This window comes from Coloeus monedula (genome assembly GCF_965178545.1).
Source record: "Coloeus monedula genome assembly, chromosome: 5".
Classification (NCBI taxonomy): domain Eukaryota; kingdom Metazoa; phylum Chordata; class Aves; order Passeriformes; family Corvidae; genus Coloeus; species Coloeus monedula.
The window spans coordinates 46,809,320-46,830,685 of record NC_138785.1 but is presented as its reverse complement, the minus strand read 5'-3'; the positions used below and the strand labels follow the sequence as shown (position 1 = coordinate 46,830,685).

The 21,366-nt window shown below is 40.8% G+C and overlaps 1 protein-coding gene across 1 annotated transcript in view; it reads right to left on the bottom strand.

Moving 5' to 3' along the window:
* Positions 1 to 1,246: 1,246 nt before the first annotated feature.
* The window catches only part of DLC1 (DLC1 Rho GTPase activating protein), a gene marked incomplete at its 5' end in the record, with an annotated part of 203,640 nt that continues 183,520 nt past the window's right edge, over positions 1,247 to 21,366 (bottom strand). Inside the window, 11 exons of the mRNA XM_082282373.1 lie at positions 1,247 to 3,127; positions 3,657 to 3,830; positions 4,007 to 4,224; positions 4,661 to 4,882; positions 5,782 to 5,896; positions 6,314 to 6,527; positions 8,451 to 8,649; positions 8,889 to 9,048; positions 10,953 to 11,129; positions 12,230 to 13,653; positions 16,409 to 16,472. Of these exons, the coding sequence (XP_082138499.1) occupies positions 3,007 to 3,127; positions 3,657 to 3,830; positions 4,007 to 4,224; positions 4,661 to 4,882; positions 5,782 to 5,896; positions 6,314 to 6,527; positions 8,451 to 8,649; positions 8,889 to 9,048; positions 10,953 to 11,129; positions 12,230 to 13,653; positions 16,409 to 16,472 (3,088 nt within the window). The 3' untranslated portion in view covers positions 1,247 to 3,006. The remainder of the gene's footprint in view (positions 3,128 to 3,656; positions 3,831 to 4,006; positions 4,225 to 4,660; positions 4,883 to 5,781; positions 5,897 to 6,313; positions 6,528 to 8,450; positions 8,650 to 8,888; positions 9,049 to 10,952; positions 11,130 to 12,229; positions 13,654 to 16,408; positions 16,473 to 21,366) is intronic.

Sequence of the window (21,366 nt, the reverse complement as noted above, 5' to 3'; positions counted from 1 at the left end):
AAAATTAACTCATGTTTTAGAAATGTTTAGGAAAACGCTAATTTGAAAGTAACCTAAATGCATTTTAAACAAAATGCAGTGTAAACCCTTAAGGTGCCAGAGGACTGTCATAAATTAGTGTTCTTAAAAATCCAAATAAAACCATCATTACAGGAAAAAAAAAATAGCTGAACTCTGCTTGTTCCAAGGGCCCAAAACTGTGAACAAACTCGTTTGGTATTTTTTTTTAATGTTCAGTTGTGTTAGTATTAACTTGGGAAGAAAAAAGGTTCTGTAACAGCCAAAGAAATGACAGCCCCTTATCAGAAAGGTTCTCTAAAACTCTTTGGTGTGTGAGAACTAATACCACGGCAACAAGAGGTTTGCTTTTGCCAGATTCTGAAGCAGCATCCCTCAGTGCTCCCTGGGTAATGAAGTGGGAATTGACAGCGATCAGGACTTTGGGCTGCTCAGGCGGAGAAAAAATAGGATGATGTTGGTAACTGAAAGGCAGCAGACCTTCTCACAGCTGCTGTGTCAGACAAGCCTCACAAATCAAAACCCTCCTTCAGATGCCCAAATTATATTTCTGTTGGCTAAGACTTTAAAAACTTTAAAAAGTTGCTTGAATTAACAGCTGCTTTTGGCTTGGGTTTTCACTTCAGTCAGTTATTTGTATATCCTCCTGGCCTCTTCTGGCTTCATTTCACTGCTGGGTGTGCTTTAACTTTCTCCAATTACTTTTACACTTGCATTTTTTGAAGCAAACCTATGACTCCACAACTCATCATGACCTCATTCTCTCTTTAGAAAATAGGAAAGCAATGAATTATTTTCCAGCATTGCATACTGCTGCTTTCCACCCTGTTAAATTCAAGCATACCTTTCTACAAGACAGGAGCAAACCAGAGGTTTCTTCTCATTATAGAAGTATGAAGCAATTGACTAGGGAATGTTTCTGTCCAGCTATCTGTCATTGTGATGTCCTGTCTTCCAAAAACTTTGCAGTTGCTTTAGTACCTGCCTTTAACAATACTAAAAATATCAGTCTGGGAGAGGGCAGGGGTGGCTCCGCTGTTGGCTGTAGTATGTAAAGAACCAGAAGTAAGAAAAACACCTCCCCCTCTGGGTATAACGGTGGAAGGAAGAATGCAGAATAAAATAAAACTCATTATGAATATCCAATTTTAAACATTTAATAGTGCACTTATTGAGTATATTCTGTACAGACATCTATAGCAAGTTAAACATTTTCCTTTCTCTCGCGTAGATCATACTCATGTAAAGCACATTTACAATAGAAAACATACTTGAGGTACAAAAACCCAAAAAGAATATCTGAGGTATAAATACAGGTATATTTTAAATAATCTTTATCATGCTTAATCTATGTTTGACAGTACACTGTGGGCAAGTATACATGTTTACAATAGAATGGTATGTACAACATACAATTTTACAAATTCAGAAGTGTTTGATGTAGAAGAATATACAAGATTTTCCTACTCATGAGGAACATTGTTACTGGAAGTACTACATTATTTGCCATTATAAAAAAAAATCTTCATCAAAAAGCTTAAAATAATACTGACAATGGTAAAAAAGTCTCAGTCAAGATTCCATCTTGCAACTCATTCATACCCTAGCCACAAAATACATTTATCACTTAATACTGCACCTTGAAAACAAATCTTTACCTTTACAGTAAAACCTACAGAAAGACATCTTTCCAGAGGACCTCAGGACTTCCTACAGTTCATACAAGCTGATTCTCAAGAAGGGGGAAATATCCCAAAGGGTTTAAAACAAAACAAAACCAAAGACAAAACTGCACCCTCCCTCCTTTCTGGCCCCTAATATAACCCTCCAAACTGCTCACATGCAGGTTCTGTTCACCTTAACATGCAGCTTTTAGGAAAACAGGCACAGGAGGGAGAGTAAGGGAAAGAGCTTGTGTGACCCTCCCTAGCCAAGTCACCCCAGCTGCTACTGCAGGAGTCCTGCCACCTCCTGTCACCACAACTCCAGTGTTGACTTTTTTCCTCTTGAGCCATTAGAATACAATAAAATATATAAAAGCTCATTAAAACACCTATAGATAATGCAGGTAGGAGTAAAAGCAACAGACATTTTGGGTTTTTTTAAACGACTGATGTTATTGGCTCTCCTCACTGTTGCAGGCATTTCATTTCTAAGCTGTTACTTTGCTCAAAAGTATATTTACTTAAATTTGCTATAGAATTGGTCATCACTCCTAAAAGATCATCTGGATAAGGAGTGGACAGTAGCTGAAGCAAGCCTCTTGTAACATCTGCTTAGGGTTTTCAACAAGCTTAGAGCTGAGGAAAAGGCACAACTAGCACATTTGAAGGATGGCTACTCCTGGTCCACAGGGGAGTCCCATTCAAGGTTGAACTGTATCCAGCATACTAAAATCCATTCTGGTTGCCTATCAGTGTACCAGACACATTTCAAGTTCGACTTCTTCTATCCTTTCAATCATTATCACACTCATTCACACTTTAATCTCTGTGCAAACCTTTCTCTGCTTATCTCAGTGAGAACATATTGAAGAGTACCAACTATTCCAGTGGATACACCAGTCCCTCAATGCACTACAAATAAAATGACATGAGTATGTACATAAAGCTAAGTATTTCACATGGGAATGATGAGCCTTCACCATATTTCATAATATATTTTGCATTTAAAGAAATTTGCTTCTCAGAAGCAATTCAAACCATCTAATAGACTTTTTTTTTTAAAATTTTTATTTTTTGCACAGTTCTCCTATGTATTCCAGTCGAGGCCTACACTATAGACCTTACACAGACAGGAAGCAGCTTTAAAGTGTATGGTATGGCCACAGTCCTATAGTAATGCTCACAGTCAAGTTCTCACGCTGTCATCCCTTCACGACACGACTTGTAGATGGAGCACAGGTCTGGTCTGCAGCGCGCAGGTCTCAGTTTTGGGTAATGTCTACGTTGCTGAGGTGTGGAGCACATGGCCGTTCCTCTTCAGTAGTCACCTGGATTTTACTTCCTTGCTCTCAGGACTCTGCTGACTGAAAGAGTCTCGTATCTTAACAACTTCTGATGCACACAAGTGTCCGAAAGACTTGGTGTACCAGTCTGGCATGTGGCCCCTGTTGCGCGCAGGAAAAAGTAATGAAAAGAAAGGTATCAGAGACTTTATGTATTTTCTTAGTCACAATCAAATATGTATCTGGCTGGTTAAATGCCTGACTAGGAAATCTCCTTAGTGCTGCTTACTGCGCAGCTCAACCGTACTAATATATAGATTTGCTCAAAACCAAGTTTGCCACAGTAAGGGAAAGTTATAGAAAGTTTTGTGACAACCTGGTCCTCTTTACTACCCTAATATTAAAATTAACATGTCCTTGCATGCAGATATGACTGTCAGAGGAAGGGGTGGGGTTGTATATCAATAGTGATGGTGGAGCACATACTGGAGGCTTCTAATGAAACAAACTATACCTGCTGCCAGATGTGCTCTGAAGCCAACTTTCTGTGGCATCTCAGAGACCTGTGTGCTTGTCTTTGAGAAGGATGTTCTACTGGCCAAGCTAAAGTCTGTTGAACTGTCTAAGTTTTCCACTGACCACACTGAAACTATACAAGAAAATTTACCACCTCCAAAGTGGGATTTCCTACCTTAAATCAATTCTGCACATGTAGGTAAGTTTCGATTTTCCTGACCCGCAGGGCTCAATCAGATACCTCGACAGAAGCACATTGACTCTAACACCTGCCATGGGTGCCCGGTCGTGGTCCACTGAGGTTGCTAGTAGCACACAAGCTCCTTTGGGGAAGTTTGTCCTCCATGTTCTAAGAAAAAAGAAGAAAACCAAAAATCTTTTATTTGACAAACAGTAATGCAAACATCTAATAAGAATTCAAATTAGGCACAAATAGATATTTACCAGTATAGCTGACATTATAAAGAAATAGTCAAGGCTGTCATATGTGTAGGATATAAACATCATTGCATATGAAAGTCTTACCTTAAGACTACAAAGTCCCTGGCTGGATGAGGTGCCATGCTGTTCTGGACATACTGGTATATATCTGTCTGGCTATCCAAAGGCTCAATTACTTTTGACTCTATAAGATCTTCATCCCAAAGATGCTGCTCTTTAAGTAAACGATTTAAAACATCCTCTGGTGTAGCTGAGATTTCAATGGTAGTTTTCCATAATCGGAGTGGGGGACCTTCACATACCTGGGGAAAATTAGCAGACTCCTTAGTTTTCCTCTTCCTTACACTTTCTTTTTCAAGTTTATTTTTTAAAAATTTTGTTGAAACACTTCTCCATCTGCTATTTCTGAGCTGTACAAGATCAGAGATGAGAAACTTCCTACTGCCTGCATAGTGACTCAGCTTGTTAAGGCTTTGCATGTGTGAGTGAAGGCGTGTAAATTCAATACAGTTAACATTCCTGGGCTGGATAAACAGAAGAACACAAATCAGTGCATGTTAGCAAGCTACTGCTGAAAGACAACAGTGTTTTTATATGATGTGCAACTGCATCAAAAGATTAAGATTTTTTTCCTAACATCTATCTGCAAAGTAAAGATGTGTACTAAACCTTCTATAATATCTTATGTCACAAGTGAGCTAAGACCCAGAGCTGTGGTGTGAGTGACAGGGTGCATACCTTCTTGTATGCCAGGTCTGCTTGCTCTGATGTGGAGCAGCTGACCCAGCCTTTAAACTTCTCCTTCATCTCCTTGAGTAAGTCATCCACGCAGTCCTGGAGGTAGCAGTGGTAGTCGGAGGGCTCAGTGTTGCTACTGCTGCCCCGGAGCTCCTCCAGGCTGAGGGGACGCAGGTCCTGCTCTGTGTACGAGTTCCGACCCCTGCTCATTTCTTCAGGTATCTGAGGGATGACAAGGGTGAAATCATCCTCTTGCAGCTCTCTCCCCAGATCACTGTGTTAGTCTGGCAGTCCAATAGCCACAGGGAGCTGTGTATGTTAGTTTTGTAAGTGATGGGATGTGCATGTGTCAGGTTGAGCAATCAATAAGCAGAAATGCCAAAATTATGTTTGTGAGTTTGATTTAAATTAGTCTCTCTTTTATGGGGTGTCTTATTTTATTCTGTAGAGTATCCCCCTTTACTACACAACTAGATTCATTCCCACAGCACAGTTTATCCTGCAAACTGAAGGAAGAAGGGAACAGTTGTCAGCTGCAAGAAAAGAGACAGGCACGTCTTCAATTGAGGGCTCTGAAAAGATTTGATGACTGTGAGGAAAGCCAGGACTCGGCTTGTCTGGTTCTCCAACGCAGGCCCTAGAGGGAGCGTGCTTTAGTTCCTACAGACCCTTCAACCTATGGTTTGACAGTGTTACATTCCAGGATGCTTTTGTGGCCTGTCTTGCTAACTCTTGGGAATTTAAGTATAAAATGAGCACTGAAATTCCTGGAAATAGCTTCTTGCTTTGTAATTAGAGCTGAGGTTCACAGACCCTCATGGCTGCGCAATAAAATCTTGAAAACGTATTTCAAGTGTTCGGATGCAACAAAAATGTGCCAAACCCCACAACTGCCTCCTGACTTTAGAGCACCAGTGCCAACAGAACAACTCTCTTCTCTTCTGGCACCACTTCTAATTCATGTATGCCCACAGATCAGGATGCAAAGGTTTTTAAAAAGCTACTTATCGTGTGCTAAACTCCATTAAAATAAAGAGACATTCCTAGCTTTCCATTATACAGCAGATCTAAGACATGTTGATCAATATTCCACCCATCAGTTTTGTAAACAGGTGTTTTACCTGAAAGAGTTTCTTGCATTCAGCAATCATATGAGCTAGCCCTTGGGTTGCAGCCAGATTTTCATTTAGGTCCTTTTGATCGGGTTTTCCCAGGCTTGGTTTTCTTTGCATCACCCTTCACAGGGGAAAAGAGCACACATACACACATACACAAATCCAGTTATTTGTTGCAGAACAAGAGACATTTTTGGGAAGAAAACAGTAGAATTCCCAAATTTAGAGTAATTGGTAATTTAGAGCAATGCTGCCTGGTACCAAATAATGGCATAGTGTTGCCAACTTCTCTTGCTACTCTTTCTAAACCTGTTCTTTGGAATTCCCTCCTTCTACCCCTATTTTTTTCCATCTTATGAACTTGTTTATATTTTAACAAATCTCCAGCAAAAGGTAGGATCTCATAACTGTTCTACAGCCGGTGCTCTCTGAGGTGTCCGAGGTGATCACAGCTGACAGGATCAATCCTAGACTGTGCCTGTTGCACATCCTGCCAGCTGTGCTATGGGACCAGTGAGCCCTGCTCCCAGAAACGTACCTTGGGGAAGAATTCTCTCTTTTGAGAGTGTTCAAGTGGAAGAGGGAAGGTGCTAAGCAGACAGCCAGGTTTGTTGGTGTCATCTGGTTTTCCTTCACTGCAGCTGTGACATCACTCAGGAAATAGAGAAGAATCTGGAGGACCTCCCTGTTCTCGTCAGGTAAAAGCATAATGGCAGCCTTGATAGCCTGGAGACGCTGATCCTTTGGCACATCTGCATAATATTAGTAATTCTCTCATCAGCCCATTGATTTTCCACACACACAGCATGAATACATCCCAAAGCAAACTCCAGCTTCAAATATTTGACTCGAGTTTGAAGTGATTTCCTTCAGGATGCATACCATTTGTAGGAAACATGAAGGAATTTTTTTTAACCCACTAGTTTAACTACCCTCAGCTATTTCCTGCCTCACAAGAAATGCAAGCAAGAAGCTGTGCCTAGGCCAGAGTTAATTTTAGATTTAGCTTCAACAGCTACATGCTCCCACAGATGCACTAAAAGGACAGAAGCCTGGAGTCAGGCAGGGAACAAGCAAACAGAGTTCAGCCAATTTAGAAGTTCTTTGGCTTGCAAAGAAATTTAAAACATGAATGCATTTTAGAATAGGTAAATTAATTAAATAAATTAGCTAGCAAACCTTTTCAGCAGTGATGTCATAAAATATCCAGAAAGTGCTTTACTGAACACAGAGGGTTACTTTATTGAGCAGATCATTCAAAGTCATGTGGTGGAAAAAGAAAGTCAACGCTGTGAAGCCCCATACCATTAAACAGCTCCTTGGTTACGAACAACAAACAGCCATTGGAAAAATTTGATGTGTCTTTTATATAAGCTTTCTCCTCCAAACTTGAAAGGAACAGAAAATGAAATAACCCAGACCAGATCTGCTTCTTATAAAGGGATTTCCAATAAGCCACCTCTGAAGACAACATCAGAGTCTGTGTCCTGGAGCATTTATATCATCATCAGCAGCCCACCACCCTCACTGCATGTCTCATAATACACATGGTACTCCCCAGATATTTAACTGATATTTGCTTTGGGCTTCAGCAACTTTGTAAGGCTAGCAAGTAAGTTTAGAAAGCAGTTATAAGCAAAAATCCTCTGTTTTCCATGCTCTCCTCTCAATCAGCTCAAAGCACATTTAAGCCCCATGCATTCCAGTGTGCAGCCTGGTGCATAGCACCAAAGCAAAGGGAAATTTTGCCGTTTGCAGGGAAGCAAAATTTACAGCTGTTTTAAGGCTCTTTGCTTTACAGAGAGATAATACTTCCCGACCACCTCTGGGAATTCCTCAGACCTACCGCCTGCAAAAGGAAAGGAACAGATATTCCTGCAATGCTCTGTCAAACTTTTTTTGGCTCTAAACCCACAGGGCTGCTGTTTAATATGCATGGCAGTGGAGAGCCTGATTAATTTTCTCCATAAACCTGCTTGGGAATCCAAACACACAAACAAAAGCGTGCACTGAAAAAATGGTCTGTATGATATTTTAAAACATCATCTCCACCCATGGAGCTCTGAAGGAAACTCCTGTGACCTTTTTGAAATTATTTCTTTTTCACAAGCATTGATAAACTCCATTTTTTATGTGATTTACTCTGAACACTTGTGTTTATGGTACTTTAAAGTAGCTACAAGTCGGTAATAGAAAAGCTTACCACTTAGAGGTTCTTTTTAAACAGTTGAGGTGAAGGATAGCAGAAAATGAATTATAAGAAAACAAAAATTTTTGGTAGCCTTGCCAATCCCCTCAAAAGCCCCAAACTCTCTTCATGTAGTGTTTCCTCTGCTTGTCTACTTAGCCACATTAGATAAGGCTTATTTTCAAACCATAATATCAAGTGTGGTCAAAGAAGAGAAGAAAATTTAGAGCAAGTGATGGAAGATTTATATTTGTTCCTGAACTAGAGAGAAAGGTGAAATTAAAAGAACTTGTACTATAAATTGTTACAAAACTAACATACAAAAAATCCATTCCTTATGAGGCAGCCTGAACTGTGACAGTCACTGGAGAAAGGCAAAGGCCAACATAGGACACACGTGTAGTGCCCAGAGCATCAGTGTTACAAAGTTCCACCCTTGCTACACAAACGACCATTTGCGGTCTGCTGCAGAAGTCTCACTACTTACATTGGTATATCTGTAAGAAGGTCTCGGAGAGTTTGTTGGTCATGAGAGGCTCAGGGAGATCACGGAAGAATTGCTTTAACATGTCTGCTACATCATAGGCAGACTGGCCTTCGTAGTTGACGCTGTCTGTGGAACTCTCGTTCATTTGACGTAAAGCCTGAATTCTTGATTTGACTCCAGATTTCCTAAACAGTCCAACCTATATATACATATAACAGTAAATACATTTATAATGAATCCAGAAAATCTGAAATCCAAGCATGCTCTTTAGCTTAAGTATGGGTTCTAATTTTGTGGAAAGCTTTCCATGAATTAATTATCTGTTTTGTCCTGTTTTGAGTCTACCTTTTTCAGTCTGACCCAGGAACAATAAAAACCAATGGAAAGCTGTGCTTTGGGTGGTGCATGCATGTGGAATAAGAGCCTAGCAAAACGCACCTGATCCAGACAGTGGTTGCGGAGATATCGCATGGCTTGCTGAATGCTCTGGGGAAGAGGCTGCCCCGTGCGCTGCACATTCACTTGCAGTGGTACTCCAAAGACATTTCGGTCTTTATAGTCTGGCACCTTTATTCTTTTCATAAATTTTGGTACTGCCCTATTTAAGCAAAGGGAATGACACATTAAATTAAACCTCTGTTGACTATTTATTTTCTGTATTTCCAGTAATTCAGAGAGTAAGTGAAACACTTTTAGTGACATGAACAATGGTGACAGTATAAATTAGCTAATCCATTCAGGGCTGGAAAGGGTGAGAGGAAAGAAAACAAGAGTTTCTCTAAGAGAAAGGCTTGACATTTGGGGCAGTATGCTGCCTCTAAGTATTAATGTGGTGCTACTCCATCAATGTTAGGAGAACGAAAGCTACAGGGTAAAACTGCAGGGGCCAGATTGAATTGCAAAAGAGTCAAAATAAATCTTGCGGTCAGTGACCCCTTATAACACTGCTTCTTTAGGTTTCAGGAAAGATGGGCATTTGAACAATGAGCTTTTGTATGTCAACTACTTGTTCTGCAAAGTCCTCAAACTGGGTCCACCACCCACCAGTGTGCAGAACAGCAGGAAACTGATGTAATACATTTGAGTTTGTCAGCTAAAAATTTCAGCTCTATAAACAACCCTTTTGAGGGACCCCCCTCCTTGTTAGCCGGTGACTTTTGTTACCCCCACCTCCCACTCCAGTTTCAATGAGAGGCCTTTCCATCTGCTTATGACTCCAAGGAAAAAGTTACTAAACACAAAAGAATGATTTACCCCTGGGTCCCCCAGAGTATTGGTTTCATAAAGGGGAAAAAAAAGGCACAAAAATGTGAAAATATTGAGGTCATTTTCCTAAACAGGGAGGAAAGTTAATATCCAGTGTGACAACTAACAGGACACAGTAGCACTGAAAACAGGGAGACATTTAACATTTTAACATATAGTACTGCTATACAAACAGTGCATTGGGTTTACAGCTGACTAATCTGTTACATAGTAAAACAGAACCAATTTGTGTTGCCATAGAGTTAAGTTTAGAGCATTATTGATACATGTATGAATAATACTTGCTTTGTCAAAAAACATGCCAATGGAATGTGAAAAAACACATTGCGATCTCCACTGAGAATCTGAAGCATGCAGGGATAACTGGTCAATACTTATTTCTGTCTTTCAGAACAAACAACTTCTGTATTTAGAAAGACTGACATAATAACAGCCTTTGAACAGGAGGTACTTTGATGCCAAAGCTAAATACTCTCTATGACTCCTGGGGAAGGGAGGAGGCTGGCCTGTGGTAGGGACAAGAAAAATTTTATTTGCGTCCATTGCATCCTGAAGGTTACACAGGCTGTACTGCAGATACAGTAATAAAAGTGCTTTCTATTTCATTCTTCTGATAAAAAATACTAAACTGGGTTACAAACACCTGGCCACAGCAGAAATTGCTGCCTACAAAAAACTCCATGGTTCTCCCAACCTGTATTCTTCTCTCCATCTCTTTTGCAAGCTAACTGATTTATAGTGCCTTAAAAAGGGGAAAAAAATTTTGACTAGTGAGATACTAGAATTAAGAGAAATTTACATTATTTAATTACATAATTATGTGAAGGGAATAATGCAAATATTTAAGAATAACTGAAGAAAAGTTAAGATTGGCAGCAATTTATGCCACTGCTTGCTAACTGCCTCAATAAACAAGTGGTCCTTCTTTTGCTATAGATACTGAACATCTTCCCATTTAGAAAGCTGGTCTGTACTTCATTTGCTTTGGTTCCCCCACATGTCCCCATAAACACATCTCTCAAGTCTTATAGGATTACATTTATGTAAAGGGTTAGTGATTTTAGCCCCATCTTAGGAAATTACAAATCACTGTCAGCACAGGCTGGAGGAAGAAGTGCAAATATGGAAAAAGAGGGATTGGAGGGATTCATTGCATCTTTCCAAAAGTTGCTTGGGACAAGCACAACTGTCATGCTTGCATAGCTGGGCTCTCTATACACAGTGCTGTGTCCTTACCAGCTGAAACCATGCTTGTTGGAAGGTGTGTACTTCTCCAGGAGAGCAGTCAGCTTCAGGAGAGAGTACTTCTGCAGCAGGTTCATCTGTGCCACAGACTGGCAGTTGATCTGCAGTGATGCCGAGCTTAGGCTGGGCCGGTGGGAACTCTGGAAGCTGTGCCACCTTAGCTTGTGCCTGTGGAGAAGATGGGAGACAGAGAAAGGGCAGGTTACTGAAATGTCTCTGCAAGACACGTGCAGGAATTACCACAAGTGTACCACTGAGATCCCTGCCCTTGGCAGCTGCATTCTTCTGAGATTTCACAGGCATCAGCCAGCAGTGTTTCTGCCTCACCTGGTGTGATGCAGCATGTGCATGTGCTTCAGATGGGAATGTGTACTCTGAGCTGACCCACAGCTCAGTGCTAGCTACACAGCCTTGGCCTATCAGATATCCTCCAAGGGCTCCAACACCCTTCTCCCGAAGTCCTTTCAGTATTATGGCAATGGGAATCAAAAAACTCCATTAAGAAAAAATGGCATGAATTTTTAAGACGCATCAAATAGGAACTCTGCACTTCTAAAAGTCCTTTTAAGTCTATACAAGCAGCTGTAGATGACTAAATGATTTGCACCACTTTTAAGGAAAACTGGAAACAAAGCTAGAAAGAATTAAAATCCTTGCTCTACTCACAATACAAAATACAGTCATCCATCCTGTTGTAAAACTCCCAGCAGAATCTGGAGGCCACTAGAACTCCCCCAGTCTCCCACTGTGCTACAGTGATCAAGAGAAAGTAAACAAGCCTCATTTTCCCCACAGATTTAGTGCCCTAGCATGCTATTAGAAACAGCCTGCTACTGAAAAATGCAATTTTTTGAAATAGTCTAAAAGTCAAGGCTTTTACTGCAGACTGACACAAACCAGAACACACTTATTCTTGGTTCTCCTAGCCAACGTAAAAAGTGATTAATCCTACCTGATGGCCCTCCCCTCCCATGCACCATTTCAGTTTGAAGAATTATTGTGCCCCAAAGCTGCCTTAACACTGCTTTTTCAATGACAACTCAAGCTCAACATACAAACATACAACTATGAATTGTAGGAACCACAAAGTCTTGCACAAATACTTCCCTTCCCCATAATGGTTTTGGGAAGCAATGGAACAACACGTGTGCTTGAATGGCCACAGCTTCTACTGCACCTTAACTAAGTGTGGTGCAGCTACTATAGAGCCACTTGGTCTGGAGGGGACATTCCCAGGCCACCCCAAGTCCCAGTGCTCATGGTCTCACCTGCTGGACCGTGTCAGCGATGCACCCACCCCAGAGTCTCTCCTGTCCTGGATCCCTGTGGGCTCTTCCGTTTCATTCAGTGAATTCCCTGTACTGTCGAGGTCACTTGGTGTTCTTCGATCATTATCTACATCAAGGTGAATCTGCTTTGGAGAGGAAGGACATGGGGAGATGGAGTCGAGTGCTGAGTCAGAGTCCCCTTCATCTGAGAACTTCTCTGACCACTGGTTCACTATTCTCTGCATCCCTTTGACATGGTATAGGATGTCATCTAGTTCTGGGAATATGTCTTCATTTTCGAGGTCAGCCAGGTCACTTGTACTGGAATACAGGATCGAACCTGGCACGTTGTCGTAAATACTCAGGCGGCTGCTCACCGAACTGGAGGAGTTGCGCCTTTTTCCCATGCCTAGCTCTTTGGAGCTGTCGCCACTGTTTTCCCTCCGGAGGGTGAGGTGGCCATGTCCATGGAAGCTCCCTGTCCTCCAGTTAACAGAGGTGTTGCTTTCTGTTGGGGAGAAGTTGCCATTGGAGAGTGCTTTGGGAAAAGTGCCAGGCTTATGATCCTCAGGGATAAAAAACACGGTGTCTTCCGCAAAACTGCCCCGGTTCTTGAAGTTCTGCTCCATCACATCACTGAACGTTGACTGATTGAAGGGGTCAAAGCCTTCCAGGTACATGCCCACCCTTTTGTTGTAGGCACTGAGGCTGCGTGTTCGTGTGACAGGACTGGGTGTGCTGACAGCACTGCTCGTCTCAGACTGACTACTGCTGCTGCTGGTCTGGGTGGAATTGGAGACGCTCCTCTTTCGTACCATAGGGAAGTTGATGTGATTGCCATTGAGGGCAGAAATCTCCACGCAGTTAAGTTGTTTCAGCTTATCTTCATCCATGCCCTCCTGCAGGATTGGCCCACTAATAATCAGGCCAAGCTTTGAAGGAGCTTTGCTCTTGCCATGGTGAGAACTCTTGATTTTAAGACTCTCCATTCTCTTGAGCAGGCTCTTTGTCTTGGACTTGGCATTCTTCTCATTGGCTTTTGTGTTGAAGCTGAAGTTCAGTTCCCTGGGTGAGGGCAGGCTGCTGAATGAGTCATCGTTGGCTACAAAATTGCTCGATGAACAAACGCTCACTACTGAGTTTGTCCTGGTGGTAGACGCCTCGCTCTGCAGGGTTGGTTGGTGGCTGCTGGTGCTGCTGATGCTCAGAATAGAAGCCACCTCCTGGCGTTCGCTGAGGTCTGTGAGCACGCTCTCGTGGCTTGCAGCGTTCGTAAGATGAGGAGCTTCTGGGGATGGGATATTCAAGTCCGGTTTTGGAGGGAAGACATCAAACTCTTCAAGCCTTGACCACCTCTTGCTGTCCCTCTGAAAAGTCCATTTGCCACTTATTGCACAAGGTTCATCTTCATCTGAATCTTCACTCTGCAAAGAAGAACCCTGAAAGTATTGCTTGCAAACTGCTATAACAGCAAAGGTGGTTGCATTTAAATACAGTGTCCACTAAACTGCTTTAAGCATGACCTTGTTCTCACTGAATTTAAAGTGAAAACAGTCTTTTACTTCAGGGAGAGGAAGATTAGGCCATAAAGCCTGTCACGGGAAAAGATAACATGGTACAGGCAATATATTTTAATGGTTTTTAAATACAAAAGATACTCCGTTCATAAAAAGAAACAAACAATACAATCTACTTTAAATTGTTCTATTTTAAAAACCCTAGTATCCATAGACTTTTAATTAATTGGTCACAGTGGATAGCCCTCACATCAATGGAAATTCCTGGCATGCATAACATTTTAAACTGGAGTCAGTCAGAGGTTGGGGTCCCTCTGGACTCTCTCCAAAGCTACACTTTGTTGATAGTGGCTATATGTTTATACTCCTCTTTGCAATTACGAGATGTTTCTCATACATTCTGAATTTTAGTGGCTTAATTCCTTACCCATTTGGGAACTGAACAGCCTCCTCACTGTGACTAATGAGACAGCAAAAAGAAGCCCTTGCACTGCAAGAGTGTGATGGCTCCAGGCTCTTACCTGGTCCACTCTTCCTCCCACAGGCTAGCAGCTAACATTTTAAGAATGTCCTGTGAATTCAGGCTAGCTTCAGGCAAACTTTAACACAAGTAGATAGCGAGCAGCAAGAGCTCACTGACAGTGAAGCACGTAAGTAAATTGTAAATAACATGTTTGATGTATGAGTAATGCTTCGAGTACAATTACACATACATCAATTACGCCTACAATCTTTTCATCTAAATACTGAAAGGGAATGATCCTGATATATTTGGTCTTCTAAATATATGGAAATTTTCACATCGGAAAAATAAAACCAGTGAAGATATTTTAATATAACACCATGAAACCACAAAATAATCTTTGGTGTTTAGAGTAATTGCCACCCAGTTCCATGAATTTCACTTCATTTGTTTAATTTGCTTTAATTTAAAAACAAACACATATGCATACCCCAAACTGTAACTATTTGTGTGCCAGGAATACAAACATTTATTCTCTGAAAAACAAGTAAATCATTCATATTTCAAGTAGTTTATGTATGCATACTTCAGATCCTGATCACCTCCTAGTTTTTCTTTTCTTTCTTTTTTTTTTTTTTAATAGGACATTTCAGCAACTCAGGAAAATAAGTGAAATACTGTATTTATTTCTTTATGACCAAATACACGAGACACAGAGCAAGCATCATTTTCTTTGTTTCCCAGCTACTGCAAACTACTTCTGTCCATGACTCAGATGAAAACTCAAGAATTCTAGCTTGCTCATTTAAAGTTTTCAGAAGGAAAAAAGACACTGAAACAGCCAGTGGATAATGATGGTTTGGTGGTGAATGAGATTTGATTGGAAGAAAAAAAAGTGCAATAAAGTGATTTTAATTTGCAAAGAAGTCAGTAGAAACATAAAGAAACATATGTTTCTGGCAGCACAATTTTTCCCTAGTACTAAAAAGCTTTAAAGTACTGAATTTATTGACATCAATAGCAAAAGGGAATAGGCTCCAAGTCCATCTGCCAGAACATGGCTGGTGAATGAAATTCAGGAAGGACTGAAACAAAAGGTAACATCCAGACTCTGGAAGATCTGAGGTTTGGACCTGAAGTCAGGTCTGGTCTGACCTCTAATACCAACACTGATCATTCCAGTGTTAGCAAGGTTCAGGAACAAGGATGAGAAATCTTCTGGTGGTCATAAATGGTAATCCAGCTGCCTACCCCTACTTTTAAGGCGTTCTTACATATGCTGCCCTCAGAGTGTTATCTTCTGGAGCCTGGATGCTCTTTCCAACATACCTCAAACAGATAGGGAAAGAGGGGATTAATTCCTGGTAAACAACCTCAGAGCATTTGTATGCATTCTTGTTAAGGGTAGGGCAGCATTGTATTGCCTTAACTCAGTCATCTTTATCTGCAGTTGTCATATCCCAGGGGACAGTATCAATTACTGATCCCTACTAGGACACACACATAGTTTTAAGACAGCTATTGAGTGGTACCTTATTAGCAAGTCGGTACTACCTTACTGAAGTTACAGTAGATGCTCTCTTATTTCTCACCCTGCTCCACAGGAATCCTGAAGATTCAGGAAACACTTCTAATTCCTGCTGAGCTCCCTGGAAACATGCAAACTTTCTGAAAAGGTAGTTGTTGTATTCTGAAAAGATATTGGAAAGGAAGCAACGTGCCTAATCCTTTCCTTTGCAGGCCAAGCACAGTCTAATTGATCCTGCCTACATCACAATAAAATACAATTCTAACATGATGGCAGAGAACCAAAACTGAAGATGAGATCAAAGACAGTCGTCTAACATTAAGGTCAGCTCACCATGGCCACCAAGCCTACTCTATACAGTCTTGTCTGAGTGCAGGCAATAGGCTCCAACACCAACAACCTCACTGGCAGAGAACTCCAGTGCCTTTCACACTGAAAGCAGCATCCCAGGGAAAAGTTTGCTAGACAACATTTACCCGCTGCCAAGCCCTGCAGCTTTCACTCAGTGACAACACAAGAAGAAATGTAAGAAGATTTTTTACTTTTTTACTGTGTCCTTGCCAGGTTCTACTCAGGTGTAATCCTAAACTGAAGCTAAACAATCTGCTAGATGTTATTTTTCAGTTTTATTAACACACAATGCTGTAACAGAAGACATTAAATGAACTTACCCTTTTCCTGTGGGGACTAATTTCTAGCTTCATCACTGCACATTTGTTTAAAGTATTTAAGCGCCTGCAAAGAGCAAAGGAAACCATATTAAGAGAATACTCCAGTGTTTTGACACAGGCTATTCCAGTTCAAAGCTTTTGTGAAGGCTGTCCCCAAACTGCTCTGCATACAAATAGCCACAAGCAGAGTTGCAATTAGAGCCCTAATTTACTTAACTATTAACCCATTACATTTGGCTGTACTCTAACTTCAGAGGGAGCGATGGATGACTATTTGTTGCAATTACCTGAACCAAAGTAAAGAAAAGTTAATGGAAATTTGGACTAAGTTGAGAAGTATATCACATCCTACGAATTGTAGTAATTACATTTGTTCTAAATAGCAGACATCCAAACCCTGAAACAGTCAACCTTGACAGACTAAAAATAACAGAAGAGTCTTCCAATTTGACACTGTAAACATGTGACTATATTTAAAAAAGCATGCTGCTTTAAAAATTGTACTTTATTAGCTGAAATTTCCCAGAGGAAAACTTATTTTCCACTTACTAGATGCTTTTTTTTTTTTTGAATAATGATTATTTTCAATACAGTCCTGGGACAAGACAACTTGTCAGTTTAAAGAAAAACCAACCAGAACACAGACCCAATTTCTGCTTTCTAAATGGAAAGCCTCTTTCATATAAAAATATTTTTCTGAAGGACTAAAATTTAAACAAAAATTAATTGCTGCAGCAGCAATAGCTAACCAGCCTCCTTGTGTAATATGACAGCAGTCTGGATGCATATCTTGAAGTACTGTATGAATACATATGAGCATTCCTCTATTCCTCAATGAGCTAATGATCTGGTAGGTATCCCTAAAACAACCAAAAAATTTTCTGTCTTCTCCGCTCTTTCCCAGACATTCAGTGTGCAAGGCCGAGCACAGGCAGCTTAAAACACAGCAAAAGTCAGCGCTATTCGTGACACAGCTCCAAGGCAGGTTAAGCGCAGCTAAATGCAGGCTGCTGTGGTCTCCTGCCCTTCTCCATGTCCTTGCCTCCCCAGAAACTGCTCCAAGGACATGCTTCAGCTAAAATCTGTACTGGTAGAGTGTGGTCAGAGAACTGCCAGTGCTATGGCAAGGCAAAAGGAAGAAACAGGCTGGGCAGAATGGAGAAGGTAGAAAAACTGAAGCAGCAGCTTCATGGAAGTGATGGTTTAGTCCCGTGTCAATACTTTTGCTCATGAGATTGTACTGTGGGTTGGATGAGCTAAACTAACTGAGCGGAAAACCAATCTTTCAATATTTCTTGGAGTTGAATTTCCCCTGAGCTGCGTGAAGAGTTGTGTGTGCAGGAAGGCGGCACAGGAGCAGGGCCACCCCTTTCCTTTAACTGGACCACAGCCCAAATTCAACAGCAGCAAAGCTGAGCTTTAAAAAGCCTTATTCATTCCAAAGGAAGTTATGTAATTTTCACATAATAATTCATCTGAGCAAAGTGAGAAGAAGAGCCTGTATCTGCAGTTTTGAAAAACTAAAAAAGAAAAGAAACGCTGATGTGCCCTATTGCTTCAAATGAATTTTCTCAGATTCATGAAGCTTGTACTTGAATGGAGAAAATGTATGCACAGGGAGAATTACTAGTTTCTTTTCTTTTCCCTTGCCTTTTATGCACAGGATTGGCTGCAGATGGTATTTACACAGGGCCCGATCCTGAAGCCATCAAAGAATATGGGAAAGCTGCTACTGATGCTTTTGCTGCAAGCCATGAAGTAAAAAAGAAAAGGCAGTTTGATCTATAATTAGACCCAGCCATAACACAGCAGAGAAGAAGGGAAACAGGAATAATTGCCACAGGTCAAATAGTAGGGCAGTGGCAGGTTAGAAAAGTTATCCAGATCTCTCCTTTTTATTCAGATTTCATCTTTGTTCTGAATTTAGAAGGCAAAAGGTTCAGGCCTGCTGGCTGCAGCTGGTGGGCATATGCACAAGTCCAGTGAATTCAGAGGAATTGTATTTACGGTGTGGGTGAAGGGTGAATGTCCCATCTACATGCTACACAAAAAACTGTTTGGTTTTTTTCAAGAGGCCACACAAGCATCAGAAAGCTGCCTCCATCTCTGCTATAAACACATTCTCCTCTCAAGTCCTGGACCTCAAGACCAGGAAACATTAAACTGGTTTCAGTTCTATATTGTGTAATAATTTACAAATTTCACAGTGTTGCAACCTTTGGCTTATGCAGAGAGAAGTTACCACTGAATCCCTGGATCAGGCTTTATCTAGCTCCAGCCTGTCTGACCACTAATAAAGACAATCTCTGATTTCACAAGGATTACATCCCCAGACTTCTCTCCTACTCAACTAAAACCCCTGAAATAGGTGGAAAAGGGTAGAGCAAAGACCTTTATTGTCACAGAGGGTATTTTAAAAAGAACTCTCCTGACACACTCCTCACAAAAATTAGTATGAAGGCAAGATAAGGTAACCCCCAATGAGTGAGGTTAAATTCAACAGCTGTGAGGTAAATAAAGTCTCTGTTACATATTTGACATGGATGCATCTCCAAACCAGTTTCCCTTTTGAAATCTAAATCTCTCCAGCAATTGTCTCAGGTCGGCAACTTCCATTATATACATCACACGTCCGGCTTCAACTTTTGCTCAAATTCAGGAGTGCCGAGGTCCTTGAACTACACACCACTGAAAACACAGTGCAATATGCAAAATTGCCTTCCAAACACATTAGTGAGTCAGCAAAGCTGAGCTTACAAAGTTTAGTTTGTCAGGATGAGATTTACCTATACAACTGTCACTAACCTTCACATATGCTTTGCAATACTTTTTAAGCATATAAGCTCACATTAACTTTCAACAGATCTTCTCATCAAATTGATGCCTGTTAATAAACCACAATTTTCTCTTCTGGGTCTGGAACTTCTCCTTTGTTAACTCCACTCCCAGGTATAAGTTCACTTATCATTTCCTTACTGACAGTCAGCAGACCTGCCTCATTCTTTAGCTCCATCTTATTCTGCCCAAACCTGTCTCAGTGACACCTTTCTGAAGACAAGATGGGAGAGGGAGGGAAAGGGCAGGATTGCTGCAGACAGCAGTTACAGCCACTTTCACTGTCTGGCTGTCTCAATCTCAATTTTGACTATGCCTCCTACCCTGGCCACTCTCTAGATGACTGTCTGGATGACAAGATAATATTCTTTCCCATCATTTAGAGAAATGTCTTTGAGCCAGCCCTCTCTATACATCTTCACATCCAGATGTTATGTTACTCCCATGGAGCATTCTATCTCCAAGACATCACTTTTCCTCACTGTCTATGGACTCCTACCTCAGCTCTCACTCTCCTTCACCCCAGCTCTGCAAACCCCTTCCTCCTGAGGATGACCAAGGCAGCAGAACTTGCCTCTCCGTCCTAGACCCCAAGTCAGCCCTGAGTGGTAATCACACTGGCAGCCTGAACCTGCTGCACCCAAAACATGAGACACTGGAGCTTCTCTCAGAAAGCATTTTTACTAGTCTTCTCCTCAGAAATGGCCAAACTAATTTAGCCTGAACTTCTTTTAAGAGAGGCAGACTGAATGAGATATTCACTATGAAAAACTGTAGTGTGAACAGCTAACTTCTAAATTAAAATGTGGGTTTATGACATGAAGTCTTTTTTAAACTAGGAACTAGTCAGTTCTATGTTGGGTATAACCCCAGGTAATTAATTTTGTTCTTATTAACAGAAGTTCTCACCCACGCACCCAAATAAAGTGGTAGTAGCAATGCAGAATACTAGATTTATGCATTTTAAATTATAATTTTGAATTTGAGGAACTGTGTAATCTAGCTCTAAAGTTTAAAATATTTTCTTGATGGACCTAAATTCATAATTCCGCTTATAGAGCAAATTCCAGCTCCATTATACCTGTAACTAACTGATCACACTTCTTGTCTCAGTGGACAGCCTCTACTTTGGCTCCTGGGGTTCATCTGCATGTGGTTCTGCAAAGGAGGCCAGCTCTCCACAGACCAAATGATACAAACAGTGAATACATTACAACCAATTTCTTGGATGAGAAGTCCTGATGATAAAAGATTTAAGAAACCTCTTGCATATATAGGGTAACCGTTTCCTAGCTATGCATAAGGAGATTTGAAAGGATTTCCATCATGGTTTGCTATGTATTTTGTACTTAGCAACAACCTCTAGGATAAGCATGTTTCAGTACTTAGTTTCATCAGCACATGATGCTGCCAGTTATCTGCTGGAGATAAATTCCCAGTCATTAATCTACATAAAGTCCTAAGAAAGCAAGGCCAGCACTGGTTTGCACAGTCACTAAGAAAGCATCCAAGAAAATTAAAATAGGGTCATCACTCTTAGATTTTTAACCCTGCATTTCATGGTAAGATCACTAAATGACATTTCTTAACCATCTGTTACTGAGTGCCATATGCTATCTCTGTAGTTCAAGTCTCAACCCCCTTTCCACTTGAAACATTTTCCATAAAAAACATAGTGGGGTGAGTTAAAGTTAGCTTAATTTTCCTGCTTACATTAATAAGATTATTAAATGATAATTAACAATACTGTACAGATGTAAACTATCATTTAAAATGCTTCAAACTTAAAAAAGAAATCCCTGTCACTGTGATTTCTACAGTCTTTTTTAATACAATTATTTCACATGCAGTTATCAGAACAAGGTAATTAGAAATTCTGGGAAACACTGGCTGTTACATAGAAAAACAGATTCTCAGCACAGACCACTTACTTATTTTGTTACCATCCACTGTGTACAGCATTCACTTGGCTCTGTGCTGAAAGTGCAAATAACTCCCAAAGTATTCTGATTTTCAGTCAAGAAATGGTGATAGACTTACAGTTGTGAAACTGTTCAAAGTCTTTACTGAGCAAACCCCTTTCCTGTTTACACACTGACCGTAGCATGAGTCAAAATAAACCC